We start from the raw sequence: 19,849 nt of genomic DNA, 5'->3' as shown, positions 1-19,849 counted from the left end.
CACACACACACACACACACACACACACACACTCTGACAAGCATCTACATACACATGGTGGTTTCCTTTCACACATTTGTGCTAAACAGCAGTCCTTCTAATTCTGGATGGCTGCTACATTGTGGATTTATTTAGACAAATGTACGACAACAAGAGACTGAGCTGCAGAAAGAGAGGGAACAAAGAGATTGGGAGTGACAGTAAAAGCAAGAAAGTATGAAGAAGCATTAAAGCTGCTCCCGCCTGCTGGCTGACAGTCTGTTGACTTAATGTCTTTCCTGAGAGAGGGAGAATAAGAGAAAAGCAGGGAGAGAAGGGGGCACTGTCAGACTCCTCACACACTGAACCTTTATAGCCCACTGGCAGTGGACCAGATTCCATGAAGCCCCCCTGAGCTCCCAGCGCACCCCCACACAGTTCCCATCCTACCCACCAGCACCACCAGCAGAGTTCTCAATCCATCATGCTCTGCTCATATGAGACCGAGCTAAACCCAGTAACGCAAAACGCTTAGCATTTAATACCTATCTGCTCTCTCAGTGCCCACTCGCTCACCAGGAGAGTAGAATTTTCCAGTCGCACCCGAACGCACTCTCACTCGGGTAGGTTTATGCAGATCAATGGAGAAAATACTGTATCAGAATACAGCAGGCCCCGCGTTCTCACATACACACTGGCCCAACTTGGTTTCTTTTCATCTCAACAGGATAAGATCATCCAGAGAGAGTCAGAGAAAATAATCCATTTCTCAGAGCCTGAGTATGACCCGTCAGGTTTCTCATAGCACAACGGGATGATGAAATTCCCTCGCTGTGTGTGTGTGTGAGTGGCTATATATGTGGTTGTGCAGTCCAGAGTCCAGTGTTTATCTTGGGTGTTTTTCCTCTTAGCGGGGAATTAGTGAGACAGCTTTGGTTTCATCGTCAGTAAACGTGCGTTTATCTGTTCATCTGTGTGTGTGTGTGTGTGTGTGTGTGTGTGTGTATACACATGCATGCATATGTGTGTGTCACAAGGTTATACAGTTTGTGTATATATTGTGTGCACTGATACTGCAGTGTAAATGAGACAGGGCCTTTCTTTCTGTGGTGCAGTCTGGGCTTTTAACAGCAGATAGGAGTGAGACACAAACTGACAATTGATTGTCATTGTGAGCAGGTAAGGCCTGCTAATGTTCGTGTTTGGCTCAAAACAACGCTGCCCGAGTACAGCCTCATGGAGCCGCTAGCATGACTATACACTCTTAGTCTTAGTATACAACACAAAAACATGCCCCGTCAATCAAGATCAAGATGCCTCATACATACTGTACAGATGATCTAAAACATTTTTCCAACAGCTATTTCAATCCCCAAATCACTCGCATACATTTTGAACTGAGGAGGAATCGCAGATAAAAACTTTTGTAGCTGCCCTATTAAAGCCTGTACTCTCCTCTCTTGTACAGTAGATTCTTGAAAGGGGCCCCAACATGCGTCCACAAATAAAAGTTCCAGGACTTTCCTCCTCTTGGAGTGCATAAATAAAAGTCTCTCAGTCTTCCTGTGTCCCCCATCCATGTAGAATTACTTATGAGGCTGTCCAGCTGCTGAGGCCGGCCACCACTCAGCTGCAAGCTGACATCAGACATCACTTAGCCTCTGACTAACCCTGTGCACCTAGAATGCAAGTCATCTTCCAGTAACCGGACTAAGTGATTGTTGGCCCCTGCCCTATTTTGCATTGTTCAGGACTTTGATCATGGGTGAGCCTCAACTTCCACTTCTGCACATCAGGCTAAAATGGGCAGCAGCTCAAAGTCTTTATAGCATGGGGCTGAAAATGTGATTTGTTTTATGGCTGGTCCTGCAATAAATGCACCCAGAAGAACTTTAAAATGGCCAAAAGGTTCAAGTTTCTTCCACCATCTTAGGTCATAACTAAAGAGCGACACAAACGACAGTATTGCATATACCTGAAAACCATGCAGGAGGGTGCTGGTGAACAAAACAGACATGTTGATGTCATGAGTGGAGTTGCGTTTAACTAGAATAACTCCATATTTCATGCACACATTGTCCAATTAGAAACATGTCATGTACATCACACTTGATCACATTTTAAACTTCCACTGTAACATAAAAACTTGTCTTTCAATGCCTTGAAATGAACTGAAAAACACAAAAGGCAGACTGTAATTTGTTCCATGAAAACAGTTGTTAAACAAATGATAAAGCTGACATGGAAAAGTCAATTAAAGGCACAAGTGCAGTGTCATCTTACACGTACAGTCTAATTTATTAGAGGCTGAAAGGGTTTCCAGCACTGCATTTACTGCAGGAACACCCGAGCTTGAAACCATAGCTCAGCTGACAGATCATCTCCCTGGGATTCATTGTGCATCTGGCAACAAGATGCTTGAGGAATCACAGAACTGTTTTGAGGGAAGTTTAGTGACATAGATAAGCGCTAAGGCTCGGCCGGGACTGTTTGATTGTGTAATGGAGAACAGGCTTTTGTGTTGCTTTCTTGTCTTAAGTTCTTTTTTGCGTTTTTTTCCCCATGTCTTAACATTTTCTCTCTCCATTTCGTATGATCTCCCCGAGCTGTAAAGTCTGATTATATTTGGCCTACAGTGTACCATTCTTTGGTCGCCTATTCTCGAGTGAAATTATGCTTGGCCCTTGCCTTGGACGTATTTCCTGGTTCTGTGCTGAATTATGGTTGGCACATCAAGCTCAGCGAACCTTGGTTATGCTGCCAGGATTTTATGGCTGGATATGTTCACAATAGAGCTTTTCAGGATTTTGACTGAAGCTTATTCTTCAAAAAACACTTTAATTTCAGCAAGAAACTTCATTCCCTTTTGTGGCTCCATATTGCCCGTACAGTAAGTGCACAACACACTGACTCTGAATCTGTTTTGCTGTCAGGTTTACTTATCAGCTACTCCGAAAATTTGTTTTTATGTTTCTAGCTTCCCTGGATGATTCCCTCCAATTTTCTGTCTGAAAATATTTCACATGCAAATAAATTGTATTCATCCAGTTTAACAAAGTTAAAAAAAAGAATGTGTTGCCATGACACCATATTATATCTAGTATTCTGGGACTTTCTGCTCCATTTTTTATCCTGCCTGTCTGTTTCTCTTCTAGTCATGTGTTTGGCCCCGCTAAAGAAAACATTGGCCGTGTAGTCCAACAGGAAATACTCCCACATCTGGTGCTGGTTCAGAACATCAACATGAAGAAGTAGGCTTTATGGGGAGTTAATGTGTGCCCCCTCTCTATCCCAGCCCCTGACACAGCCCCTTCGTAGCTCCAGGCCACCCTGCACCCCCCACCCCAGCCCTAACGCCCTTTACGCTGCTCTTCCTGTGTCTCTGTGAATCTTCGCAGGGGGGACGCAGAGGGTCCTAAACAGTGTGAGGAGTCTAGTCTCTCTCTGCTGCCTCTATAAATGTTCAGAGACATTTAGACCTCTGATTTACACTTATTAGTCACGCACAAGCTGGGCTCTCAGGAGCTGTTATCAGTGTTCCTGCACCTCTGCTATATGTAGTCACGCTCAGGCACACAGACATTCTGGTCATATACAGTGACTCATGTAAACACCTCACTGAAACCTCTGGACAGTAACTCTCCACCTGAAGCTTGCACATATAAATGATATCGCTCCCTGACTGGCACAGCCACACACACACATACACACTTCTGCACGGCTCTCGCTTTCTCCCAGCCTGTGGAGCTTTTTGCTCATTAAGATAATATTATGGTCTGTTTTGGTATCAGTAATTCCCCTCTGCCCTAAGCTGAGTGTATGATAGTTATTAAAAAGGCTGTTATGCTTGGAAAAAAGTTGTCTATTTTTTCTGTTTCCACGCTCCGCTCTCCCCATCAGGAGGAATAACTGTGTGTGTCCCTTGCAACTTTGTACATTTTTATTTGTTTATAACAGATGGCACCCAAAAGACCATTAGGCCAACAGGCCGAGTACAGTTGTGGATTATATGTTATATATACTGTATGATGGAATTTGACAAATATTGATTGAAGAATTTATGATGGCTCCAAATTTCTCCCCAGATAATAATGGTATCTTCTTCGCTCCTCTCAGGCCGTGTGACCCCCGAGCAGCTGTGCTCCTACGTACAGCTGTTCCGGAGCAGTTGGGGGGCGCTAGAGAGTCACTGCGGGGTGCTCCAGCTGGGCCTGGCCACGGCCCAGACGCTCCGCCACCCCAGCCTGCCCCGCTGGGATGCCTGCCTGGCCTTCGAGAGGCTGCTGCTGCAGGTTTGTACTCATCTTACACAAACCTATAATCCATTTGCGTTAGAGGCGATGAAAGCTGGAAAGTCTCCTTTCCAAATGGGATATCCACCACTTAAAAAATGTGATACCAGCTATGACAGAGAGACTGACAGAAACTTTTTTGAGCCTTTTAACAGCAGAACTATATTTCAGATGCAAGCGATTCTCTTTTTTGATATTAGGGAATGTGGATCAAATAACTTAAAGAATGAACACGTGTTGTTTTTAAATTAGAATCCTAAATACTGACAGAATTAAGTTGAAAAACAGCACATTCGCTGGCAATTTGTAATTAATATGGTAATTATTCTTTCACATCTTTGCCTTCGGGTAAATATTTTATTACTGATGCTCAGCAGGTAAGTGGGTGCTTGTGGTTCACTAGATGGTGGCCAAAATGTTGTGTTAAACTGACAGAGGCAGGAAAAAACGCAGATTCCTCTCCTTCATAAACAAGGTCAGTGGTGTTTGTAGGGAAAACATTCGGATCCAGTAAACACTGCAAAAAACCCCACCAGATTTCCATCATGTTGTTCAGAGGCTTTTTAGTTCAGAGGAAGAAGAGGTCTAGTTTACGGGGGCGGACAGCAGCGGATGCACACGTGTGTTTGACTTTGGAAAGGTCAGAGGGCACGTCTGATGGGGAGACAGAGAGGAGAGTGTAAGGATAAATCAAAAGCCAGACCAGCCAGTTATCACTTGTTCACTTCAGCTCTTCAGCGGTGATCAGCTGACATTTCAGGACATTTCTCACCGGGCTGAAAGGCGCCATGCTCTGCACTGTGAGCTAACTAACACTAAAGCCATTTCCTCCTTCTCTTACCTTGCCACTTTCATTGAGTCTCTTTATATTCCTGAAGCTGTAAAGCAAGCAGTAGGACAGCAGAGTATTTAGGAACTTATTAAACTAAATCACGGAAAAATAAAACAAGCTCGCAGCAGTGCCCCATGCTAAATTGGAATTTGAAAACAACCTCATAAACCTTGGTCCTCAGCTGGGGCCATCGTTGGTTTTATTAAATAAAGGAAGACTTTAGGGCTTATGGTTCCAGTATCCATTTACTTCATGACTCTACTTTGATCCACTCCCCCATAGTTGTCTACTATACCTGGATAATTCAAAGTACAACTTTCTCATCACTCTTTTTTTTTTTTTTTTTGTTTCGGTCTCATAACTACCAGGCTTTTAGGCGACTGTGTCCACAGGTGGAACTGGGTCTCATTAAACTGATGATGACTACGTTAATAACAGACTGTTGTTGTATTTAGCATCATGAAAGTGTATATATAGCTCTTGGCCTGGGTTCAAAATGACATTCTTCAAGAATCAAATGTTTGCAATCAAGTTGGCCCAAGTTTTATTGAGGTATTAGGGGAAATGAGCTGTGTGTCCTCTGTGCCCCCTCTGTTTATTTAATTTCCATGTGAGGGTTTTGCTTTGGCTCGACGTGGACAGAGTGAAGTTAATTACATTACAAAATGGCCGGGCGAAATGCCTTTCAGCTCTGCCTGGCGGTTGGGCCGTGTTTACTCTGCCTGAGTGTGTGAGGGCTGCTGTGGGTACGACCGGGCAGAGCTGGACGCTCCATCGCTGTTGGACAGTGTGAGTTCATTCAGGCCAGCTCCTCCGTGGTGCACTGTGGCCTTGGACTGGGCAGTAGCTGTACTGAGGCAAAGGGCCATTGGGTTCAGGGCCTAGCCTAGATCATGCCTTTCCCAACAGTTACGTACACACTTTGTCAGTATAAAATACTGTGTAATAGCTACTTTGTGACCTAGACAGCGTAGTGTTTTGCTCATGAGGTAATGCTTAAATATTCTGTAACACATAAAAAGCTCTTCTGAAAGGAATTGTGCTCTTGCAGGTTTTTCAATGGCAGCCTTTACTTGAAAGGCGATATACCTGTGAGGGTCTTGCAGCCAGGAGGTTAATAAGATAGGGGCACAGATGTGGTTATGGAGGTTGGCACGTTAGTTAGACTGTGTGACATAAATGTGGTTAGTGTTATACATACTGCCTTTACGGAGACTGTTGTATTTATTACCTCCCAATTATAGTAATTATATTTGTGTGAGATGGCCAGATATCTTCTTCGCTGGCACTGCCACCCTGCCTGCACCTATATCCCCCGCCCTGCTGCCCTGGGCCCTGGCTGTCTGGCATGTAACTGGGTTTTGGTCTGAATGGCTCAGATTGAGCAGGCTTGGTCCAGGTCCAGCCCGCAGTTACAGAATGTGTATGCTAGACGTGTTCAGTGCTGGACAGGGGTGGTGCAGCCAAGGTAAAACTCAACAGACTCGCTCTTTCACCACTTCCCAGAACATCACAGGCACACTACCTTCCCATCAACGGCCCAGCCAGAGCCTCTACCTCACCAAACTAAACACGTACACTACTACTGTACATCCCTCCCAGAGAGAGCCGACTTGGGACAGGTTTGCAGCTCCATTATGTTTGTACTGACAGACTTTTTAAGGAGGCTAGTATTGTCTTTGAGTGTGCTGTGCAGCCTACTGTTGATTAGTCTGTCACATCACTGGACAGGGTAGTGATGACAGCAGTGCAGTAGAGAAGAGCTAACCTCTCTCACCCCGGCCTGTTGCTTTACTCTGCTGGGATTACCAGGGCATGCCTCTGCAAACATTCAAGCTCCGAGTTGTTACTGGTCACAGCGCTGCTCAGACAGAGAGCTGCACTAGGCTGTGTGTCCCGTTCTCCCATGAGTCACTCAAGCTGCTGGCCTGGTCCTTATCTCTGTATCTGCTGTATGTTTGTGTTTTAGTCTCAAATACTGTACATATAAGTTAAAATCCAGCTATGAACTCAAACCCGATGCCCTTGACATAGCAGAAAAATACAGTATATATATACAAGGAAAAATTGCCCTCATTATTAAACTTCACACAAGATAAAAATCCAAATTAGTCATTCTTAAAACATCAGCATCTACGGGAATATGAAAAAACTAGTTTACCAAGACAACCAATTAGAGACAACCCAGAAGACCCCTTCACTGGGTCCTCTTGTTTGTTCAGATCTGAGACGGCCCGTATCCAAAGTAACTAAGTGCATTTACTCAAGTACTGTGCTACAATTTTGAGGTACTTGTACTTTACTTGACTATTTCCATGTTATGCTACTTTATACTTCAACTCCACTACAATTCAGGGGGAAATATTGTACTTTTTAATCCACTACATTTATTTGATAATTTTAGTTACTAGTTACCAGCAAAATATAATCAGCATATATGTGATGTGTGTGTGTGTGTGTGTGTGTGTGTATATGTGTGTGTGTGTATATATATATATATGTATATGTGTATATATGTATATATGTATATGTGTGTATATGTGTGTATATATGTATATATGTATATGTGTGTATATATGTATGTATGTATGTATATATATGTGTGATGTATTATTATAGATAAAGATAGGACAATCAAATTAATAGGACAATGAAATTCACGAGCTACCAGCAGTATATATATATTTATACAGTAACAAATAATCACAACAATTATAATTCAATTTTCAATGATATACATTATTCTGAATTGAACCTTTCTGCATAGTGAGTACTTTTATTTTTTGTACTTTAAGTATATTTTGATGCTAATACTTTTGTACTTTTACTTAAGTCAAATTTTGAAAGCAGGACGTTCACTTGCAACAGAGTATTTGTAGACTGTCTACAAAGATCTGAGTACTTCTTTCAGCACTTGGTTTGGGTCCCATTGAATTCCCGCAGGTCTTGGGTCTGGGTGTCAATATTACAGTACTGACCTTTACCAGATTTTGAAGCCTTTACTGATGACGATATTTGGGAGTTAACATATATCAGCCAGTAGTAATAACAAACCTACAGTTTATACTGCTGTGTCATAGATAAGCTAAGTCTTCTTTTCAGACTGTTGTTTTGCTGGTGTTTGTGTTCATGTTCATATTGTCGGTGAGTATATAGCCAGGTTGGAGCCTGGTGAGCCACATACTCCATTAACCCCCCCAGTACAGTGTCTGTGCATGCATGACCCTTCACCTCTATCCATTGACCCCTCCTGGACATACAATGACCTATAGATGCTCAAATCTGCAGGTCTGTAGTATGTGAGTCGCCCGACAATAAAAATTGTCATTTTCATGTTATGTAAAGCTGTAAGAAGGCACAGCAATCCCCAGAATACTTAACATGCAGTTATATATGTAACATCTGGATCGTGTCATTTCTTATGGCGACAGAAGGAAAAATGTTGATATTGGTCCCGAGTAACTTTCATCTTATCTGAGCTGCATGCCAAAGACAGACAGGGGGCTTTAAGCCTGTAATTGGCCTTTCCCCAGGGTATGGAGACTGTCCCCACATCCCAGACATTCCCCTTATTCTCATCTCTGCCCCCACAATGCAGGGGGGGGGGGGGGGGGGGGTTGTAACAAAGGGGTGTGAATGACTCCGGGGCACTGCCCTGAGATGTCCAGCACTGACCTTCTCCAGTTCCCCACTGTTTAACAGCCTCACATCTGGACTGACCTGGACTGACCGTCTCCCCATCCATCCAATTTCAGTACCACATTCTCCCTCATCCAGCCCCTGTGTATCCTCTCTTTATCCCCTTAAACCCTGGAGCAACCAAGATCTGTTCACAGAATGAGCCACAGGAGGTTCAGGATCAACTCCTGTCTGTCCTCTTGACAAAGTGGCCTCTCTGGCTTTCTCCTATCATCTTCTGTTAGTCCCTTTTTGCCAAACCCCCCTTTATTCTGCGCTTCCCTTGTAAATATGTCATGTTTGCCCTGTATCTCTGTTATGTGTTCTCCAAACATGTGCCTCGCTGTAACATACACACACATGTACAACATGAACTCCTGTGCTCCGCTAAAGTACACGCCACTGTATTTTGTAGCATAACAAGCCTTCTAAAACAGGAGGAAAATGCAGAGCTGGAAGAAAGTTGGGTTTATCAGAAGAGTGAGTTATTTACCTATCTCTTCCTTCCTGTGTTTAGTTGGAAAGGATTACAGTGGGAGAGAAGAGCAGTGATGGAGTTCACTCCCAGGAAGACCCAGGAATAGCCCCCATCTGAAGCCCCTCCCCCCTCCCCTTAGCGCCGGTACCCTGAGACGTCTGTGTTTACATTGTTCTGCACAGCTCAGGCCTAATGTACTATCTGTTTAATAGGCAGAGAGAGGCCTGTTTATAGAGAGGGACCCTCTTTAACAGAGGTGATGGGCTGGTAGGCCAGAGGGCAAGACCAACTCATCTCACTTCCTGTTATCATTACCTCTCTTCTCTCAGACAGATAGGTGCTTGGCTCGCTCTGCATTCTGCATTACTTATCCCCAATCACTAGGATTGCACTCAATCTATTTCCCCTGGAAAATCGAGGGACACAAGAAGGCTCAGTCAAGTTGCCTCATATTAAACCTCAGTGGCTCCACTTCTCAGCTCAATAGTGATTTGCATGTGCTGCATTTTAAATGTTCTACTAAGCAACTTTTTACTAAATCTATATTTCAGCCCACTGAACTGAAACTTTATAGGAATTGCTTTGGGGTTAATAGCTGTAGAATTATAGAGCCACAGCTCTGTGAATGTTAAAGCGGAGGGAGTATGATGGGCTCATAAGGGTTTAATACATTAAACATTTTCTCTTTTACTTAAAGCGACCTTTTTCTTTTGGCATTGTTCTGTATCGAGTCAGAGTTGCGTATGTGCATTTGCGGATATTTTTTTGTACTGGTCTCTATTGTTAACTGTGGCTGTTCAACTGTGGAGTCAAAATCCTTCATGTCAGGAGGATTTTTCATGTGGCCTGGAGTTTTTTTCCCCCTCACGAATGTGTGTTTTTGGGGGTTCTGCAGGATTTAAACTGAATGTTTTTCACTGCCTCAGCCAAAGGTTTTTCTCACACTTGCTCGGACCAAACTTGCATAATGAAATGGTCTGTCTTTTCTTGGAGATCATCCATACTGCTCTCTCCACTTGAGCACGCTTTTGGCATTTCAGAACTCTGTTGTACTGAGCTACATTGTCATCTCACAGTGTTTGGGTGAGGTGGTCTTGGGAACATGATCAGAGGGGGCTCTTGGAGCTCCCACTAACACTATCCATCCCTGGTGAATCAGGTCAGTGTGGTCTGCTGACTTGGCCTCCTGGCGTCAGACTTCATTTGAGCATTCTCCAACAAGACACCACAGACTGGGGAAAAATCCCACAATGCCCAGCATTCACCCTTGGATTGTTAACAAGGAAGGCCGTAGAAAAAGATGACCAGTAGGGAAGATGGCGGGGGTTGCAAGAGACCCAACAATGACCCAGTGTCCCAGACAGAGCCGGTCAACGAACCACTTCATACCTTTATATTCCTCTGACTGGCACACGACCCTTTCTGTCATTTTAACATGCCACTGCTCACTGTTTTTTGTTTTTTCCATGATGAACTGCATCTGAAACTATAGCCAGATGTGCTTGCAAGTAAGTGTGTGTGCGGCCATGTGTGCACGCAGGCATTCATGCATGTGCGTCCTTTAATGTGCTTATTCTGGTGACAGTGTCTCAACTTCCTGTTGTCACAAACAGACTCTCTGTTCCCTGTAGAAAAGCTCCACCCCAGGACAGATTAACTATCAGGTCATTTGTCACTACCTGCTGAGCACAGGCCAGGGAAGGTCACGGCCCACAGGACATGTGTCTTTGTGTCTGTATGTCTGATCTGAAATGGAGACAGAGAAACATTCCAGGACCTTTTTGAGTGTCTTCTTTAGATAGTGAATGACCCCTTAGAGCCAGATTACAGATTTTTAATCCGGTTGAAGATTTCATTGTGATTGATCAGTTAAGGGTGAAGATATATTAGTGACCAGTAAGCCATTAGCCCTCATAGATCTAGCATGTTTTTAGTGCTGTAGATGGACACACATCAGACCAGTTTCTCTATGCTTGGTGGACTGATGATGAATGCTCATCCTTGTGAGCCAGTGGACAGTAATCTCTCAGAACTTGACCAGTTTCATGCTGGCCTATACATTTTGGGACACCGTAGATTAGTAGTGCCCCCTACTGCCAATGATGGGCAAAGCCTTGCATTCTGTAAACAGAGATGAATGGGGTGAGGTGGGGGAAGTAACCCCCTTAGGTCGTGGAGCAAAGGTGGGACAAGGACTCCTCTTTGCTATCGTGTGTAATTGTACCCATCTGAAACCCCGGTCGTCACCTCCTTCTCTTCTGTACCCCCACCCCTCTGCTCACTCATGCCCACCCTGCAGACCACCTTGTCGCCCCAGGGATTCGCCCAGTCACCCAAAGGGAACGAGGCTGACCGATCACTATGGTAACTAAGCAGGGAGGGTCAAACCGGGTCAATCAGAGACAGACTCTTGCCACCCTTGCTCTGTCATTAATTACCCATAGTTCCCTGGGGCAGTGCTCCTCATGTAACCACATAGCTCAGCAGGCTGGATCTGAGTGGACTGAGTGTATGATCAGGTGGAGCACACCATTTGTTTGATATGTGTATCTGTGACAGGGTCAGTTAAGTGAGTGTTCCACCTCTGACCGTGTTTGGAAACTGGTGTGTCAAATGGAGATGTCATGTTAGCAATAATAGCTCAAATCTATCCTACGACCTGTGGGATGTTACAGAGACCTTTGACTCTAAAGGAAGGCTTTTATTGATTGAATGTTTGAAAGGTTCATAGTGGAGCAATCTAAAACAAGTCCAGCAGCATCTCAGTGTTTGATTTGAGCAGCCAGAGCGTACAGACCCCAGTCCCCCCGCTCTAACTTTAAATGTTTCAACATTTATAGGTGGTGACAACATTAGCTATATCTGGTTTTGAGTTCAGCTTTCGACTTGAGCTGGTATTTGCATTTGTTGGGAGACATGTGGAAGAAATGCATACAGCTTCCCTTCTTTTTTTGTGTTTGGCAAGGTTGCCTTTTGTTGTTCTTGGAATCATCTTGTTTGAGCTAGAAATGAAACTCATCTGTGGAGGAATTTTTAGAGAGCGGACCTCTCCACTCCCCTCGTAGCTTGATTGACATCAGGGTGCAGAGAACAGGGAGATGCCACCCCAGGCTCTCTGCTGGGGTCTGGAGGTAGTTAAGTGTCCTGTCATCCTCTCATTCAATATTATTAGTATTTTCTGTCTTTGTTTTGAATGCCTTTTTTCTTGTAGCCTTTCCTCCTGTCTGTCTTTCTCCTCCCCGAACATTTATTTTTCATTACTAATATGATTTGTTTTGTGTTGACTCGTAGAAATGTGTCTCATTATATCTGTGTAGTCTTTATTTGGGGGCAGAAGGGTGTATCTGGTGCAAAGGACTGTAGCCATATGCTGAAGCATCCTTTAAGAGACTGAAACCAGAGCGGCTGACGTGAACATGTACGCATCGACAAAATATTTGTAAATGGATTTGTTAGAAAGGCCTCAGAACAGCTGCCAAAATACTGGATATGTTTAGTGCAATTATGACAAATAGAGAAAGATTTCCCACATGTTTGCTCGATCCAGCACACAGAAAGATGAATTTCCAATAAGCTACTCATGGCATAAATACATAGAATGTGTTGAAATGACTAGAACATGTGGGCGCATTTCGATCGGCCGTCGAGTTTTGTTGAAAAGTTTCCACTGCCTGTCATGGTGTATACCAGTTGAAGCCAACACTAAGCTGTTCCAGCCTTCCACGTGACATTTTATCCAATAGGAATACTTGATTTGAAAACATGTGAGGGAAAACCTCACTAATTCCTGTGTTTTCCCGCTCTAGCTTTCATCTGGAGTGAACTCACATGCCCCACTTTTCTTCTTCTATTGTTCTAAGCTTGGTGTACTTGGAGACACATGTGCGCCTGTTTGTCCCACTGCTGTTTTCATGGAAATAGGAAAAGGAATGAAAGTAACCCAAAACGAGCACCAACGCCGAACCGCTAATTATGAGCGGGAGGAGGGGATGGAGGAGAAGGAGGAGACTGGTTTCTCATACGCCCGCCATGTGCCCCCTCACCCCCTCCTCCCAATCTCCTGCTCCTTAACTCTCCATCTTCTCTACCCTGTTGTTGTTTTTTCTATTCTGAGTTATTTAAGATGCTGTGTGTTCTCTCTTTCATGTCTGCAGTCGTGATGTCTTTGTGTTCTGAGTGCTGTGTGTCTAAACATCACAGCGAAGATATCTGCTCCAGGCCTGTGGGGCCCTATTGACGGCAACAATGTTTATAGCCTTTTACATGCTTTGCATTGTGTGTTTGAGGGGCATAATAAATTATACCGGCTCTAATTTGACGAATGTGTGTTCACTTTTGGTGGTCATGTTTGTGTTGAAATTGTCATAAGCTTTCAACTAATTTTCAGCTGCTTATTGTGGTTATTAGGAGTTCATTGTAGAAAAAATGAAGACTCACAATGACACATTGAACACATACTGCACATCTGGCTGTGAGGATCACAAGTTCAGATGTCCTCATTCACACTGCACTAACCACCACATCCTGTATAAAGCATAACAATACAGAGGTTAAACTGCAGAATCAAATTTTTATTTTTGCAAGTTTGCATTACTGCAGTCTGCAGTCGGCTGACTCTGCTCATACCTTGTTTCTTATAATAGACAAATCTTAAACAAAACCCTAAAAGCTTTTGTTCAAATATGTCACAATAAAACATTTTTTACATGACTTTGATTGTACATGATTATAATGAACACAAATTCCTTAGATACACCCAACTAAATCTAATGTTATCCAATGTAGAAGCCCTGCCATAAATCTTACATTTATAAAGCTCTTCATATTCAGTTTGTGTTGAGACTTTGTCAAAGAGGTGCTGACTCAGCTCTGCACTGCACTGCATTCAATTATAGTGGAAGTTGTTTGCAATATTTTGTCTACTAACATTAGTGTCAGTGGAGGTGGCCAACCTATTACCAACACCTAGTTTAGTATAGAAGTTTTGCTCAGCATGCTATGCATTTTCATTGACTTTTTACAAGTCAATAAATCATCATATGTTTAAATCATTTGACATTCAAAACCATTAACATGCCAAGTCGACAGTATGATATAAAAAAAAAAACATTTCACAAATGTTGCCTTCTTTGTGACACATTTTCTGTATATTTTTTAAATATGTCTTCTTTTTAAGTAGCTTTACTCTCTGTCAGCCAGTGGTGGAAGAAGTATTCAGCTCCTTCACTTAAGTAAAAGTACCATGACCACACTATATGAATACTCCATGGCAAGTAAAAGTCATTTTGCCATGCATTCAACATTTTACTTAAGCAAAAGTAGGTAAGTACAATCAGGAAAATGTGTTTAAAGTATCAAAAGTAGAAGTACTCAATGCAGAGAAATGTGAACCGAAACCTGTGTTATACATCATTACATTATTATCCGTCATGCATCAATATTTAAGCAGCATTTATCTGTTCTTGTTGGTTGTGGTGGAGCCGGTTTTTAATTATTATATATATATAGGGCTGCATTGAATGGTATTTCATTGTGGATTAATCAGTCCATTAATTGTTTGGTTTGTAAAACGTTAGAAAATAGTCATAATAGAGCTCAAAGTGACGCCTTCAAATGTCTTTTTTTTTGTCCAACCAACAGTCAAAACCTCAATATTTTTTGGTTTACTGTTATTTAAAACAAGGAAAAACATCTGAAGAGCTGAAACAATGAAATGTTTGGCATTCTTGCATGAAAAATGGGATTAATCAGTTATCGAAACAGTCACTGACCAACTATTGATTAATCAGCTGATCGTTTAAGCTCAAATTGTATATACTGTTGGGTAGTTAAATTTTTTCAATGCGTCATATTTTAAAAGTTCTTTGTATGTTTTGTACGTATCTTAATTTGTAAAGTACCTAGTAACTATAGCTGTCACATAAATGTAGTGGAGTAAAAAATGCAGTATAAAGTGTCCTGAAATGGAAATACGTATAAGTAATAATAATAAGTACGCCAAAATTGCATTACATTACTTGAGTAAATGGACTTAGTTACTTTCTACCACTGCTGTCACTGTGAGACTACAGACTAGTGTATACTGTAGTTGTGGGAAAATCACAAAGTCTTAAACAACCAGTGGAAATAAAGGGGTAATATTAGCTGAGCGGTATACTTTAGATGCTTGAGCACTTAGACCATCAAGCACACAGTGACATTGTAATTCTCACAGTCTTAGTGTTGTTTGGAGAAGCGGTGCCTCTTTGCCAGTGTGATGTGTTTAGTCCTTGTGTAGCAGGGAGGCTCTGCGCTGCATCACAGCATAGACAAACAGACAGACAAGGCATTAGTGATGTGTTTACCATCTGTTCAGGAAGGACAGACATGATGGGAGAGGATGAGGAAGAGAGACATTTTCACGGTGTGCGAAGGCAAGGGCAGTGGGCGGCGTCTAAGGATTTACTACCAGACATCAACCATTATTTGTCAGAGAGGCCAGTCAAACATTGGTGTACCCTCATTGGCACACTGTCATCCTTAACTCGGGAAGACAGGCCAGGGATTATCAATGATGCTGTCTTCTTTATATTACAAGACCCACCTGGGTTATGGACCCCAAAGGTGACAGGGTGGTAATCACATTGAAAACAGCTGTCAACATGTAGAAACGGGGCTGACTGAAAATATAACCCCCAGAAACAACAATTTAGAGAATTTCACCTCCTCACATTAGGCACAGAGAAATGACCCATGCAAACAGTCAGAAAGTGTGAGAAACACCCTCAAGCTGCTGCCTTCAGTCATTGAGGGGGATGCTTAATGTGCACAGTTAACATAGGGTAGCACAGTTTGTGACCCAAGAATTCTGGGAAGTGAAGGTGGTCTATTAGACCAAGGGGAAGTAAGGTAAGGATTGAAGCGGGATGGAATTGGGAAGAGAAATGGGGTTTACTCTAGACTCTAGGAGTTTGGTGTAGCAATCCTTCCCTGCCTCCACTCCTTCTCCAACGCTATCTCAGACGCCAGCCGCACAAGACTTTCGTGCAAAACCATTATTTGATTTGATTTGTGTTATCGTACTTGTGCTCGAGCTCTAGCAATTTTGATTTTGTCAAAGATATAAGTTATGATTTCTCAAAGTTATTATAGTCTTGAGGGATTTTTTTTATCACGTCAGAAGAGTTTAAGAGTCTGTGTGATTTGGCCTGAGCAGAGTTATGCTTTCACAAGCAAGGCAATGAGAGGAAGAGTGTGGGATGCACTGGGGAATGTATGAAGAAATCTGGGAAAAAAGAGGGAGACAATAATTGAGAGAATGATGTACTTAGTCCTGGACAAAGTGAATAAAAAATGAGGTGTTAGGCTGTATTAATGGTTTGAGCTAGCCTCGTTGCCCCTTCCTGGTAGTGTTTTTTAGCTGAGCTGTGGGCTTAAGGCTCTGGGAATGTTTGTGCAGTTGAAACCCTGGGTGATGTTGTTTGTATTGTTCTATTTCAGCCTGTGTGTCAAACCAGTGTCAGCAGACCAGGACTGTGTTTTGTTTTCACACACACACACACACACATATAAAGAAGAAATCAGCCATGCACTAATCACTCTGTCTGTCTCCATCCTGACCCCAGCTCCCAACTCTCCTTCTGCCCCCGTCCTTGTTTGCGTCTATTGGTCTTTGCCCCTTTTCATGAAATGCGGGTCAATGCTCAAATGAATTGCCATGAAGAGATCCTGGTAAACCCCGCTGATATTAAAAGTGTTGTAACAGATGGAGTTCATGCAGGCGATGGGTGTTAGTGTGCAGACATGTAGTCTGCAGAAGGATCGCTGAATGTCTGTGCTCTCTTTCATTCTAGCCTGCATGTTGTGTCCAGCCCTCCCCATGACACCTCAGTAAACACAAGCATAACACATATACCTTCTGTTGCCTGTATGTCTGCGTGTGTGTGTGTGTGTGTGTGTGTGTGTGTGTGTGTGTGTGTGTTTGTGTGTGTGTGTGTGTGTGTGTGTGTGCTCCAATCAGACTGGGTTCTTAGTGTTTTGGTGGGGACGAGCGTGCTTCCATGCAACCTGTGTTAGCACATTCATATGGGTGTGTGACAGAGGACTGCTGTGTGTGCAGAATGCCACCCTGTCTCAGGTCTTAGATTACTCACAGAAAGAGCTTTTTACTTCACACCCCACTGCCCTGATACACTCTGTTAAAATAATATATTTAATCTTACAGCAAGGTTTTCTCAGTGAGGAAAACTTTTGAAAAGCTTCAGGTCTCATCTGAGATCAAACTTTTTAAATTATTATCTCCTCTAAACTTTTATTTTGAAAGTTTCCTCCCCCAGCCACAACTACCTCTTACTGTGGCTCCTATTTCCTAATTCTATTTTCTATTTTGTCTCTTCTTTGTGTGAGAAGGGGTTTCCAGGAAAAATCGGATGGGAGAATACGCCTGCAACTGTTTATCGTGGTCTTTACCCAATAATGCCTTTATTTCACTGTGTGCAGGCGTGTGTGTGTGTGTGTGTGTGTGTGTGTGTGTGTGTGTGTGTGTGTGTGTATGTGCCTTTTTGTATTTCTGTTGACATGGAGCCCTCTCATGTTAGCCAGACAGTAAATAATCGTGTTGATCATAATTGACTGGTAAATAGAGGTCTGACTCACATCATAAGTGTGCTCATCGGGGAGCATCATGTGACCTGTCTCACTCACACCACCGTCACTGCACTGATAAGATCTCTCAGTGGAGGTCTTACTACGTTTCCTTCCCATCATCCCAAACTTTTTATTCATGTCTTTCCTCTCTCCGTCTTGTTTGTCTTTCAGGATCTTTTTTTTTATTTGTTTATTTAAAATGTTCCAGTATGTTCTCATTTTGAGCATAATTCGTCCGTACGTCCACGCAGGTGTGTGTACAAGCGCGCATTTGCAGGGAAATGGAGGGAGATTAGTTGTTTTCCATTTCCCATGTCTGTAATGAGTGTTCTATAAATGTTTAGGGAAGAGCAGCCGTGTGTAGGCGTGTTTGTCAGTGTCTATGATAGAGATGCACACAGGTTGGCGGGACAGTCCAGATTATGATGTAGACCGTAGTTACACAAAAAAACACACAAAAACACTAACGCATACACATCTAAATACACGGTCCTCCCCTGCCTTTAAAATAGATGCGCACATCATCTCTTTTCCATTTACCCATAAATATGGTTACCTCTGTGACCTCTGTGTTAATGTGAGGCTCAGTAAAGAAGCTCTCCCCACATGTGGCACACTCAGCCGACACACGTACATGACCCTCCTCCTTTGTTAGACAGAGAGCGCACCAGCTGTACCTCAGAGTAATGACTCACATCACAGTCCGCTAGTCAGTGACACAGCTCTCGGGTTATTCATGATGAATTCCATGTTTTATTCAAGCTTCACCACAGAAACCTACCCATGACAGAGCTCCGCATCCACTACAGCAGCCTGTGATGACGAGCTGCCAGGTTAGAAATGACGGCATGGATACAGCTGAGGTCAGCGACGCAGAACACAGCCTTGATCCACCTAACATACAGCTAATAGTTTAAAAATATCCAACACTAAGACTCCAGTCCATTTCCTGTCTATTGTAGACTTCTCCAAGTCGGAGGGATGGAGTTTTGGAGGGAAAGAGACAGGCAGACGTGGTGCAATCTGTGCAGGCTGTGATCAAGCCTTCCTGGGGCTCGGCGTGGTGCAACAGTGCCCCCTAATGACTCATTGTTTGAAAGTCTCCACAAGCCCTGGAACTGAATTAAAGAACAGCATCTCTCATATGAAAAACTTTATCTCCCTCTCATGCAAACATGCTCATATAAACTTAAAAATGTGTTTTCCTTCACAAAACAACCACAACTGAAAGAGGATCACAATAAGTTGCTACTACACATTTACAAATTTGCAATCAGCCTTTCCCATCCAGTCAAGTCAAACTCTTATTTTGAAATAGCCTCCTTTTTGTGCTGGTTAAACTTACCCCCCCCCACCTCTGTGCCCTCCTCTCCATGTGTGAGACCAAAACTGGAATCAGATGGTCTGCTTTAATCTTTCACACTACATGTTTTTTCATAAAAGATAGAAGAGAAGAAAAGTGATCTCTTGTATCACTGTGTCACGTTTCTGATTGGCTGCAGTGAAAAATGAAACTGAGCAACTGCAAATTGTCAAAGCTAGTGGTTTTGCTTTGAATCCCATCGGATAAATTGTGGTTGTTTCATTCGGCCTCGTGTAGAAACCGTCTGTTTACCTCAGGATGTTTTCTCCCTGCTGGAGCCTCCTGAGTCAATTAGTAGTGGATGTAATGTACTGTCCTTGGCAGTATTAGGTGTGTGTGTGTGTGTGTGTGTGTGTGTGTGTGTGTGTGTGTGTGTGTGTGTGTGTGTGTGTGTGTGTGTGTGTGTGCGCACGCACACACACGTGTGTCTGCTCATGAATGCGTATGATTCAGTTTCTCGCAGTGTGAGAAAAGTGCAGGAGGTTTAACATGGCCCTGGGGTTTGTGGCTGCAGAGCAACTCTCATCTGGTAAATTACGCCATAATCTGTTGCAGCCTATGTGGCAGAAATAAAGCCTCATTAATTCCCTTATGTTTCTAAAC

At 43.1% G+C, this 19,849-nt stretch overlaps 1 protein-coding gene across 1 annotated transcript in view; it reads left to right on the top strand.

The window, feature by feature from the left end:
- Window positions 1-19,849, top strand: part of scfd2 (sec1 family domain containing 2) — an 83,728-nt gene that overhangs the window by 11,354 nt on the left and 52,525 nt on the right. Inside the window, exon 4 of the mRNA XM_070909334.1 lies at window positions 4,095-4,270. Coding sequence (XP_070765435.1) covers window positions 4,095-4,270 — 176 coding nt within the window. The remainder of the gene's footprint in view (window positions 1-4,094; window positions 4,271-19,849) is intronic.

The sequence above is a fragment of the Enoplosus armatus genome, chromosome 7 (assembly GCF_043641665.1).
Source record: "Enoplosus armatus isolate fEnoArm2 chromosome 7, fEnoArm2.hap1, whole genome shotgun sequence".
Lineage (NCBI taxonomy): Eukaryota > Metazoa > Chordata > Actinopteri > Centrarchiformes > Enoplosidae > Enoplosus > Enoplosus armatus.
This window is presented reverse-complemented; position numbering and strand designations above follow the sequence as displayed.